A 12,606-nucleotide genomic window follows, 5' to 3' on the forward strand; every position below is an offset into this window, starting at 1 on the left:
GAGACGGAGTTTCACCATGTTGCCCAGACTGGCCTCTAATGCCTGGCCTCAAGCAATCAGCCTGCGTCAGCCTCCCAAAATGCTGGGATTACAGGTCTGAGCTACCACACTCAGCCTCTGCTGAGAACTCTTACTCAGGACTTCTTGAATGAAGAGTTGTGTGCTGAGTTCTTGAAAATCACAAATCTTTTTTTTCTAATGTTGCTTCTCCAGTATTCTTTTCTTCTTTTCCTGGATATTTACATTTTCATTATTTTGTATCTCTTAACTACTCTTTTAAATTTTCCAAGTTTTATTTCTGGTTAATTTCCTCAGATCTTTATTTATTTATTTATTGTTTCCCTCTTTGATTTATCTACTTTGCTATTTAATGCATCTTTTGATGTTTTTTTCCCTTTAATTTTAATGCTTATATTTTCACTCTTAAAGAGCCAGTGCACTCTGTTTTAGAATAACAGACACCTTATTCTTTTGTGATGTTTGTCACTTCTTTCATATTCTTAATCACCTCGGTAGTAATTATATTTTATAATCTGTTTTATATGGTTCTGTTACCTGGACTCTTTCTTCTTGTGTTGCTAATTCTCAAGTATGTTGTACATTCTCGTTCTTATGAGTTCTTAATTTTAAGTGGGATTATTTTCTGTGGAAGGTTCTTGTATGTTGTCATTTTTGTGGAAGTATTCATCAAAATAGTTTGGTGTTTGCTTCAGCAAGGTGTCTGAAGAGTTTTTCCAAAGCAGGTCGAGTATTGTGTTGATTTCTTGTTGGGATTCCTGTAACATCGAATCTCATGAGGATTTTCTCTCTTATGCATGGAACAGGCATGTGGTTTCCATTTCTCTTAAGACATCACCCCAGTCCTCCTACCTTCCTCCTTTTTCTCCATTTCTCTTTGACAGACAGGCTTCCCTTTTTGTTCTGTGAGCTGATAGAAATGTCCTGTATTTACTGCTTTTCCAGAGTCCTGGTTTTACACAGGGGTTTTAGTTTCATTTTCTGTATTCTGTGGGCTCATGGCCACATTTCATGTACCCTTGTGGGCCTTAGAAACTCAACTTGTAGAGACTGTATCTGACCTAGCTTATAATTCCCCAAACTCCACAACATAACCTCCTGGCTTCAGATTCTGCTTTTGTTTTTTGCTCCTGGGGTTTTTTTGGTTTGTTTGTTTGTTTGTTTTGAGACAGAGTTTTATTCTGTTGCCCAGGCTGGAGTACAATGGTGTGATCTTGGCTCACGGCAACCTCCACCTCCTAGGGTCAAATGATTCTCCTGCTCAGCCTCCTGAGTAGCTGGGATTACAGGTGTGCACCGCCACACCCAGCTAATTTTTGTATTTTTAGTAGGTTTTGCTATGTTGGCCAGGCTGGTTTTGAACTCCTGACCTCAGGTGGTCTGCCTGCCTCGGCCTCCCAAAGTGCTGGGATTATATGTGTGAGCCACTGTGACTGCCCCCCCCCCTTTTCTTTTTTTTTTTTAAATCAGGTATATTTTAAATTTGGGATGTTGTGTTTTATCTCACAGTTCTGTGCATTCATAACATTGGTAGGGGTTGAGGGAGGGTGTCCATGTTAGTTTAGTCTCTCATTTCCAGAAATAATATTGTCCTAACTGGTTGGTTGTATTTAGGAAGGGTGCTGATTTGGTATATATTAATTTTCTAATCATTAATGAATTCTGTAATTATTTTTCAGGAGTTTTTTTATGTTGTTTCTCTTAGGTTTTCCAGAAATAGAATTGTGTCATCCAAAAAAACAGTGAGGCTTTGCCTTTATAAATTAGCCTTGAAGTTTTTAAAATCTCATTTCTTTCTTTTGTCAGTTGCGGTTAATTTCTCCAGTGGACATTCCTGTATTGTTCCTTACTTTTATTTGAATTGGGTACTTTTGAGAATCATTTTTCAAATGCCCTAAAGCAGTTAATTTATCATATATTACTTTTAAATATCTCAGTTTGCATATTCACTTTAGAAGTTATAGTGTAATTATTGTATACTGATGTCATCAGAATGTCATTTCAAGAGTAAATGACAAAAAGTAATACAAAAAATGAAATACAAAAGTGAAATATTCTTAATTTAGAATATTTAAAATACAAATTTTCATTCTTCTAGATTGTTTCTTATGCTGATCTTCTATGTATTACTATATTTGCTTTAGTGCTCTGTTGATTGGGTGTCAGTTAATATCAGGGTGTTCCAGTAACCATTGGTAGCCCTTTCCCTGCTGTATATGGAAAGATTGAAATTATACGAGAATATTTATGTGTGAAACATGAAATTTCTAATGAAGAAGAAGAAACTTCTATTAAAGTGTATCTGATGTACCTCATTATTAAAAGAAGACCTTTAGTTTTGTTATATCAAATGGTTTCCTCAAACCCTTCTAGCATAAGATTCCTGTGGTTAAACATTAAATAATGTGCAATGGAAGATGTCATTTTAAATTAAGAATTCATAACTTTCAATCAGATTTTCTTAATTTGAGCAGAATCTGTTCATTTTAATTCAGCATCCTATTTTAAACTACTTGTTCCTGTAGTGTGGTTCTATTCTTTCTTGCTGTTTATAATTTAGTACTGTATGTAGGCACTTAAGAATGGGCATCTTGTTAGTATTGTCTTCATAATACTAAATACAGAATACCTCTCTCCAAGCAGATGTGTAGATATTTTACTCAGTTCTTTAACACACTTATAAAATATACAGATGACACAAAGCTGTGCCTTTTGTGATTAGATTAGGTATTTCAGTAATTTTGTTTTTAATTTCCTATGCAATTTAAATATCCTATTATCCTTATTGGCGGGGGTGGTGATACTGTTGTACATGTTTTATTTTGAATGTTCTTTCTTCTCTTTTTCCTGCTTTCCTTTCCCCCCCCACCCCTTAGACAGGGTCTTGCTTTGCTGCCCAGACTGGAACACAGTGGCTGTTCATGGGCGCTGTAGGGCTCACGCAGCCTCAAACCACCCCTGGGCTCAAGCGATCCTCCAGCCTCAGCCCCCCGGGTAGCTGGAACTACAGGCTCACACCACTGCACTCAGCTTACATTTTGAATGTATTTAAGTAACTCCAGTCAGCCTCAGCTCAGAGATGAACTCAATGTTTATTTCTGCAACTTTATATTAAAATAACCTCACAAAATTTAGAATTCTTAAGAGAACTCTTGATACTGTATAGTAAATTCTACTATACATGAATTTCTATCTTAACTCACCTTGGATTGTTTTTATGGTAATCTCTTTCCACGTATTCAGCCTTAAAGAGAGATTCTACTTTTTGTCTCACTTATATACCTACTTTGATGTCAGAATCTTTCCCCTCAACCCATGCTACACATCGCCCCATCCCCACATAGCTTTAGTAGTCACACTAAAGCTAGTAAAACATGTAATTGATTTCCTGTTTTTGTGTGTGTGTAAGACTTAGGAATTGGGCAACTATATAGCATGTTGGCTGAGAGCACTGACTTTGGAATTAAATCAACCTGAGTTTGAATCTTTATTCTGTTGCTGAATTACCTATATTTGTCCTTACAGTAATTACTTTGATCTTTTAAGTTAGTTTCTCCTCTGAAATAAATATGCTATACCTACCTCACAGGGTGGTTGTGAGGATTAAGTAGACTGATGGATGTGGAGCACTTAGATTAGTGCCGGAAACACTGAAAGTGCTCAAGAATTATAGTTCTGTTGTGTTACTTAATGTCATACTAGTAAACAAATTTACTCATCTTTGGTTACTTGGCCAGTTTTATTTTGGAAAGTCTTAGAGACTAGCTTTAGGAAAAGCTGTCTAAATGCATTTCATTTTAGACAAGTAGAGAGTTTTTATCCATTGATAATAGTCTAATATAATTTTTGCTGTATGGATTAACCTTTAATTAAATGTACAATATAGAGTTAGATAAAAATAGCTCTGGAATAGTTTTAAAAAAAATAAAAGGTTTATATAAATATAGTAATTTGGCTTCATATTTTTTTTAAGGAGTTTGGGGTTTTTTTAAGTTTCTTTTACACACATTTAAAACATAACTCGAGAATTCCTATCCTATTTTAATCTCAATGCAGTAGACGTGTTATAGTAGTAGGAGTACTAGATTGGGAATTTGGAGAGTTGAGTTTGAGTCTTGGCTTTGCTGTTGACTTTGCACGTATGTCCTGTGGTGTTTATATCCTGACTTACCTCACCTACCTACTTTAGTTGCTCAGAAAACCAGAAATCTATGTTGAGGCTCTTCAGAAAGTACAGAGGGCTATCCAGAGAAAAGTATTACCTCAGTTCTCTGCTTATTTTTGTTCACCTACATGTTTTCAGAAAACATGTTGGTATTTTACGAATTATTAGAAATTGAAACTCATATCCCTGTTAATCATAATTTTGTGACTAGAGGCATTTTTGGTAACCCTTTTCTTATACTGTGAGGTGGCATATTATTTCAGTGGTGAAGGTTTTTAGGCATTCACCAAATAGCCAGAAAACAGTTCCTGGATAAGCTTATTTTTTTCAGGAAGTGTAACTGTTGCTCTAAATACCGTTTTCAATCTGCTCAGAACTGATCACCTCCATTAAGCCTTTGATTAACTCTACCTGATTTTAATTAATTTGCATTCCATCAGCATTTATGCATGTAGTTTATAGTGTATTCGTTTATATTTGGGTTTTTTTTTAAGTTATTTCGTGTCTTTTACATGTGACCTGGTCTTTTTTTCTCAGCTAGCTTGGAATCTCCTGAAGGGTAAAGACAGTTGTCCTTTCCCTTTCTTCACAATAAACTTATAATAGAGGGTGCTCTGCACATGTTTCTTATTGGTTGTGGTTGTTCCATTAGAACATAGTGGTTGTTCCACTAGAACATAATGGTATCAATTGGCCTAATTTTAAATAGTATGCATCTGTAGAAATTTTCAGAGTATGCCTGTTTAGAGTTAATGACAAAAAGGCATCAAAACAACAGACTGCTTGATATTAAAAATATGGCACTTAAGCTGCTATGTATTTCAACTTTTTTTTTTTTTTTGCTTTTTCAAACAATTTTGTTAATTATATTTGGCTGAATGAAATCTAGTAGCTCTTCATTAGATAATTTGAATTTTTAATACTGTAATATGTTTGGGGAATGTGCTATTTTTATTGTTAATGATGATTAATAAAAAAGGAGCCCCAATTCTGTTACTTCCCACTCTTCCATTAATTTATTAAATTTTTGGTCATTCTTGCTATTAAAGTTCCTGATGTAAACCTTGATATGGAGGAGACTATTCTTGCAATAAATCTGCTAACATATTTGGAAATAACTACATTTGAAAAAAGAAACTTTACATTTGCTTTAATCAGAGCTTTTTCTACAACAAAACAAGATAAAATTATTTCCTTCATCTTTGCACTTACGATCCCAAAGATGATGTTTCTTCCAAATGAATGTTTGCATTTTATTTTCCAGACTTTTTCTCTAAAACCAATTATTGCTCCATTAAGAAACATTTTTACATCTTCTTCAGGAATGTCATTGTCTGCTGGGTCTTCCCCTCTTCATTCCCCCAAGATTACTCCACATACTTCTCCTGCTCCCAGAAGAAGAAGTCACACTCCAAATCCAGCAAGTTACATGGTGCCTTCTAGTGCCTCTACATCTGTTAATAATCCTGTTTCTCAGACTCCATCTTCTGGTCAGGTGATCCAAAAGGAAACTGTTGGTGGGACGACTTACTTCTATACAGACACAACTCCAGCACCTTTGACTGGAATGGTATGTCTACATTAAAGAGGAAATTTTAGTACTCTTTTGTAAGAAACAGGTCGTTCTTAGTAATGAGGCGGTCTGCCCCCTTCTGCAGCTTTTTATTGTGATGCAACAAAGTATTTCATTTTCTAACTTAGATGAGAAGTCGTCTCTTCTTTTCAACTCTTCAAATTAATCTAGTTCTGCCTTACTAATAACTCTAGTTTTGGACTAAACTGGTTTAATCAGAAATTAGATTATATCCATGCTCTTATTTTAGTCTTTATGGCATGTTTTGCTTATGGGTTTACCTTGTACTAGCTGGAGTTGATGCCTGCTGACATTTGTTTATAGGTATAGATAGTTTAACCTGTAGTAAGAAGCTAGAAGAAGTAGATGGTATGTCCTCAGTAGCTACTGGAAGCAAATCAGTGATAAACCCTTATTTCAGATGAGGTAGTTATTTAACAGCTAGATCTGTGGATGGTGGAGTGACACATAATGATAAGGGGCCTGCAGTATGGCTCTTTTGCTAAGGAGGTAGAAGAGTCAGACCCAAGAGAGCCATGATTATAGATGAGGAAAGAGCTACCAAAGGACAGGCAATGAAGTGAAGGAAGAATCATGAAACAAATGGGAAGAGATGGCCCCAGAGGAAACATGAATATTAAGACCAAGCGAGGAAGAAGATGGCCAGAAAGAAAGATTTCTTATCAGAGTCAATTAGTAATGTTCCAGAACAGGGAGAAGGAACAGGAGTCGGGGCGAGAATGAATGGGGAAGGAGAGGGAAGGATTCCATGTTATGTAAATTGTACCTTTTTTAGCTTCATTACTTAGTCCATATTCAAAAATTATTTTATTTACCCTAGAAAAATAAGTAGTAGATGAAGTGAGTGAGAAAGTCAGAGTCCACTAAAACAGGGGTCCCCAATCCTTGGACCAGAGACCAGTGTTAGGAACCAGCAGGAGGTGAGCAGTAGGCGAGTAAGTGAAGTTTCATCGGTATTTACACCCACTCCCTATTGCTCTCATTACCATCTGGGCTCCTCCTCATGTCAGATCAGCAGCAGCATTAGATTCCATAGGAACATGAACCCTATTGTAAACTGTATGTAAACTATAAATATATTGTAAAATACATATATATTTTATATATAAAGTTATTAAATTATATAAATACATAATATATATAGTATATAAATATGCATATAATCAATATGATTACATAAATATATATAATTATATATAAAATTATATAAATATATAAATATATAAAATATATATATTTTTTTAGATGGATGCTTGCTCTTTCACCCAGGCTGGAGGGCAGTGGTTCAGTCTTTGTTCACTGCAGCCCCTGCCTCCTGGGTTCAAGCATTCCTCCCACCTCAGCCTCCCTAGTAGCTGGGACTACAGACACACACCACCGTGCCCAGCTAACTTTTGTATCTTTAATAGAGATGGGGTTTCACCCAGTTGATCAGTTGGCCAGGCTGATCTCAAATTCTTGACCTCAAATGATCCGCCCACCTTGGCCTCTGAAGTGCTGGGATTACAGGCATGAGCCACCATGCCCCTAAACTATGCTATCTTATGTAAGGAAACCAACACAAGAAAAAAGAGATATTACTCTCCCTGCAGACACAGGCTAAAGGAAACCTTACAAGATCACAAAACTGCTTCCTAGTTGAGATCCAGAGCAGAGCAGTCATGTTAGGGCAGCGCAAATCAGCTGAATTGGTTTTTAAAAGAGAAAAAAAGTTTCATTGTTTAAAATGAAAGAATGAAAAAATAGAAAAGGTATTTAAAACTGAACTTTGATTTTGTATCATGGACCAGTGAAGGAGAGGCAGAGAAAAGAGTGATAAAGAGAAGAAAGGGTGGTGGGATGACTCCAGTTGGAAGAATGAAAGACAAGAAGCTGGAAGCTGATTTAGTAACTTTATTGTAGTTTGCTTGGAAGGTAAATGTATTATTGTATCCTTCTGTTCACTTAAACTGCTGACCCAGAGTAGGTTTGAATAACACTTTGTTTAGTTTGGCCACAAAATGCCTGTGAAGGGGGGAATTCTTTGTGCAGCCAGGGCAATATCACTTCGTTATCTCCCAGTACCCAAACACCTTTAATTTCTCCTTCCTTCCTTCCAGTTGCTTTCAAAAAGTGACGATGAACTGCTTGTATAGTTGCCACTTAGTATCCAAGGGGGATTGATTCCAGGACCCCCACGGATAGCAAAATCCCTGGGTGCTCAAGTCCCTGATATAGAATGATATAGTATTTGCACAGATCTTATACACATCCTCCTGTATACTTTAAATTATCTCTAGATTACTTATAATACCTAATGCAGTATAAGTGCTTTGTGAATAGTTGTTATAATGTATTTTTAATTTGTATTACTTCTTATTGTTGTATTGTCATGTTTTTCCCCTGAATATTTCCTACCCATGCTTGGTCGAATCCTTGAATACAGAACCCAGGCATACAGAAGGCTATGTGACATTTCTTCCAAAGAGCTACTTTTGTCTTCTCAATGGAGCTTAAATTTTACTGTATCTGAAGAAATGTTTTCTCATTAGATTTTTTTTTTTTTTTTTTTTTTGGAGACAAAGTCTTCCTCTGTCCCCCAGGCTGGAGTGCAGTGGCACGATCTCGGTTCACTGCAGCCTCCACCTCCCAGTTTCAAGCAATTCTCCTGCCTCAGTCTCCTGAGTAGCTGGGATTACAGGCGCCTGCCACCAAGCCTGGCTAATTTTTTTTGAGATGGAGTCTTGGCTCTGTCACCCCAGCTGGAATGCATTAGTGCAATCTCGGCGCACTGCAACCTCCGCCTCTGGGTTCAAATGATTCTCCTGCCTCAACCTCCCGAGTAACTGGGAGTACAGGTGTGTGCCACCACACCCAGCTAGTTTTTTGTATTTTTAGTAGAGGCAGAGTTTCACCATGTTAGCCAGGATAATTTTTGTATTTTTAGTAGAGATGGAGTTGGCCATCTTGGCCATGTTGGCCAGGCTAGCTCATTAGATTTTTAATTGATTACTGAAATATTTTTTTTTTAATTTTTTATTTTTTTTATTTATTTGTTTTTTGAGACTGGGTTTCACTCTTATTGCCCAGGCTGGAGTGCAACGACACAATCTCCACTCACCACAACCTCTGCCTCCCAGGTTCAAGTGATTCTCCTGCCTCAGCCTCCCGAGTAGCTGGGATTACAGGCTTGCACCACCATGTCCCACTAATTTTGTATTTTTAGTAGAGACCAGGTTTCTCCATTTTGGTCAGGCTGGTCTCGAACTCCCAACCTCAGGTGATCCGCCCACCTCAGCCTCCTAAAGTGCTGAGATTACAGGTGTGAGCCACCACACCTGGCCAAAATATTATTTTTGATATGAATTCTTTCAGAAAGTATTCTCTAACAGCTATTCTCTGAGGTTTTTACTTCAATATTGTTTAAAGATTTAAAATGTATTAAAATTTATTGCTATCATGTAAAGATTAAAATTTTATCAAAACAATGATAAAGCTTATTGATTATGAAAAATTAGGCTGGGCGTGGTGGCTCACACCTGTAATCCCAGCACTTTGGGAGGCCAAGGCAGGTGGATCACCTGAGGTCAGGAGTTCAAGACCAGCCTGGCCAACATGGTGAAACCTGTCTCTACAAAAATACAAAAATTAGCTGGGCATGATGGTGGGTAATCTGTAATTACCAGCTACGTGTAATCCCAGCTACGTGAGGCTGAGGCAGGAGAATCACTTGAACCCAGGAGGCAGAGATTGTAGTGAGCCGAGATTGTGCCACTGCACTCCAGCCTGAGCAACAGAGTAAGACTCTGTCTGAAAAAAAGAAAGAAAAATGAATGATTACATTTACCGTCTTCCTACCTTTTTAGGTGTTTCCAAACTATCATATTTATCCTCCAACTGCACCTCACGTTGCTTATATGCAACCGAAAGCAAATGCACCTTCCTTCTTCATGGCTGATGAACTCCGACAGGTATGCTTTCAGAATTCATAGTAGGAATACTTAATGTCTCCTATGCTTTAGTGAACAGGGGAAAGAACAGAGCTCTTTTCAAATCATATTATTTAATCAAATATGCTCCAGTAAAGCACATCGAATTTAGAAGTTTTAATTGGTATGTTTATTTAAGGAAACCTGTCTTTTAAAAAAATTTCAAATAAATTATGTGTTAGGATATAAAACATAGAATAGCTATTTAAATGGTTCACTGTTCTGTACTTCATTTTGTTTCTATGAAAAGGCTCTTTGAAGTATATAAATAATTTAAATGGTTTCTAACAGTATTTTTCTAATAGGTGTAGGTTAAAAATAAGTCGTTTGGCTCAGGAAGTAACTTTTAAGAGAGCTCAATATTTTTTTAAAAGAATGTTTTGTAAAAGTTTTTTGTTTTGTTTAATTTTTGGTAAACAGCTAGTTATTTGATATGTAGAATTTCACTTTACACTCAGATTCTCAGAAATGTTTCATAGAATTGAGTTCTACCAGTATAGTGTTTTTTAAATTAATTATTACCAGCTTACTGGTAGACCTTGAATTTTCAGCCACAGCGTTAGTCATATGTTTTGGGTAGCCCAGCTACCCGTGTTTAAGTGGCACGTCTACTTAAACCCAATCTTAATTATGGCATGTCTAAGTCTATCTGGGCCTGGAGTTCAGACATTTTACCATGTTCAGAAACGTTTTAATATTTAAATGATTTTAATATTTAAAAAGTGTGCATGCCAAAAATATTAATACTTAGGTTATTTAATTATAATAGGAAATCCAGGTTTCGAAATCTGTGTTTAGATAAAAATACACTTATTTCCGTTTCATAGGAGCTGATCAACAGACATTTAATAACAATGGCTCAAATTGATCAAGCGGATATGCCAGGTAAAAAGCAAGTTGATCCCTCCTTTCTTTTAAAGGCTGTTATAATTCTTATGTGGTAGTACATGTTTTATGCATTATTAAGAAGAGTTCTAGGTTGGGCCTGGTGGCTCATACCTGTAATCCCAGCAGTTTGGGAGGCTGAGGCGGGAGGATTGCTTGAGCCCAGAAGTTTGAGACTAGCCTGAGCAGAATAGTGGGAACCTGTCTCTACAAAAAATAAATTAGCTTGGCGTGGTGGTGCACATTTGTAGTCCCAGCTACTCAAGAGACTGAGGCAGGAGGATCACTTGAGCCTTGAAGGTCAAGACTGCAGTGAGCTGGCTGTAATCACCCCACTGCACTCCAGCCGGGTGACAGAGTGAGACCCTGTCTCCAAAAAAAAAAAAAAAAAGAACAGTCCCAAGGTACTGATCATCTAGTTTATTTCTGTTAATTCTATGTATGACAGTATTCTAGTTCACAAAAAAATGTGTATAATTTTAGAATTCACGGTGATTTACGTTACTGTGCACCAGAATATTTTTATCTCCTGAAACTTAGTGAAGTATGGGTTCTTAAGCAGGAGAGGATGGTAATTATTAGGCCTATTTGTGAGACTACTGTGTGCCAGACAGTATACTAATTAAATACTTTACATGTCTTACTTTATTTCTCACAAATGTCCTGTGACATACTGTTTTCATTTCCATTTTACATATGAGGAATACTGAAGTTGACAGGTTAAGTAACTTACCTTTAGGACCAATGGCTGGTAAACAGCCAACTGATTCCAGACTTAAACCTAGGTTTTTCTAACTGTACCACAATATTTCTTAAAGCGTATTAAAATATCTTTCCTTAGCTTACTCTGTATAAATGAAATATGATATAATTTAGTAAAATTTCATAAATAATACAGTAGGAATACATTTGCCATAAAGATCTCAAAATGCCTGGTTGTAATCAGAAATTCAGCATAGTCTAGTGAGTGTTGTCTCTTGATTGCTAAAGAATTAAAAGAGATATGTCTGGCTGTTACGCCTTAAGATGGATCTTTCCAGGTAAGGTGGGAAGGAACTTACTTGTCATAACCTTTGAAATATTCATCTTGGAATTTTTCTTAACTGTTTAATATTGTATTTGAGGCTTTAGCCAGGTTTTGCAAAAGTTTAAAAAGAAAAAAAATGGAAGGCACAAAGACTGGAAAGGAGAAAATAAACCTACCATCTATAAATCATGTGACTGCAGATTAGACATTATCTGAAATAACAAACTGTAGAAAATGGCTGGATATAAGATTAATACATCAGTTGCATTTCTGTAGGCCAGTACCCAGTTAACTTCAAAATATAATTAAAAGCAAATGCTATTTAAAATGGTTTTGCAATATCAGTATGTAGGAATAAACAACAACAAAAGATAGGTAAGATTTCAGCAAGGGAGATTTATTTATTACACAGTATCAAATAATATAAAGTGAAATACTGTAGATTAGTCGATATTACTCATGATTAGGAAGACAGAACAAGTAAGATGTCAATTTTTCTACACTGACATATAGATCCAGTAGAATTCCAGTCAAAGCATAACTTCCAGTCAAATCTTTTCATGGAGTATGATAAAATGTATCAAAGAATAAAGGGCCAAGACCATCCAAGGTACTTTGAAGAGTATGGTTATTACTTATGTTCATATGAAGAATTTGTTCATGTATTAGGGAAGGAGAGGTTTGATTTGAGTCTGCAGTAACTGAATCAATGTGGTGATGGCACAGGGTTAGACAGATTGATTAACGGAACAGATTACAGAGAGCCCAGACACGTTCTGTGATAAAGTTGGCAAATAAGTGGGGGAAAAGAAAGCATTGGAAAAATGTTTTTTGGTTTTTAATTTAAAAAATAAACTTTTATTGAGATAGCATCTTGCTGTCACCCAGGCTGGAGTACAGTGGTGTGATCGCAGCTCACTGCAACCTCCGCCTCCTGGGCTCAAGCAGT

General features: G+C 36.4%; 1 protein-coding gene across 6 annotated transcripts in view; it reads left to right on the forward strand.

Moving 5' to 3' along the window:
* The window catches only part of PAN3 (poly(A) specific ribonuclease subunit PAN3), a 163,955-nt gene that overhangs the window by 118,838 nt on the left and 32,511 nt on the right, over window positions 1-12,606 (forward strand). For all 6 annotated transcript variants that reach the window (XM_055244578.2, XM_055244581.2, XM_055244579.2 and 3 more), the window contains 3 exons: window positions 5,506-5,753; window positions 9,623-9,727; window positions 10,573-10,630. In XM_055244578.2, the coding sequence (XP_055100553.1) occupies window positions 5,506-5,753; window positions 9,623-9,727; window positions 10,573-10,630 (411 nt within the window). The remainder of the gene's footprint in view (window positions 1-5,505; window positions 5,754-9,622; window positions 9,728-10,572; window positions 10,631-12,606) is intronic.

The sequence above is a fragment of the Symphalangus syndactylus genome, chromosome 15, assembly GCF_028878055.3.
Source record: "Symphalangus syndactylus isolate Jambi chromosome 15, NHGRI_mSymSyn1-v2.1_pri, whole genome shotgun sequence".
NCBI lineage: Eukaryota > Metazoa > Chordata > Mammalia > Primates > Hylobatidae > Symphalangus > Symphalangus syndactylus.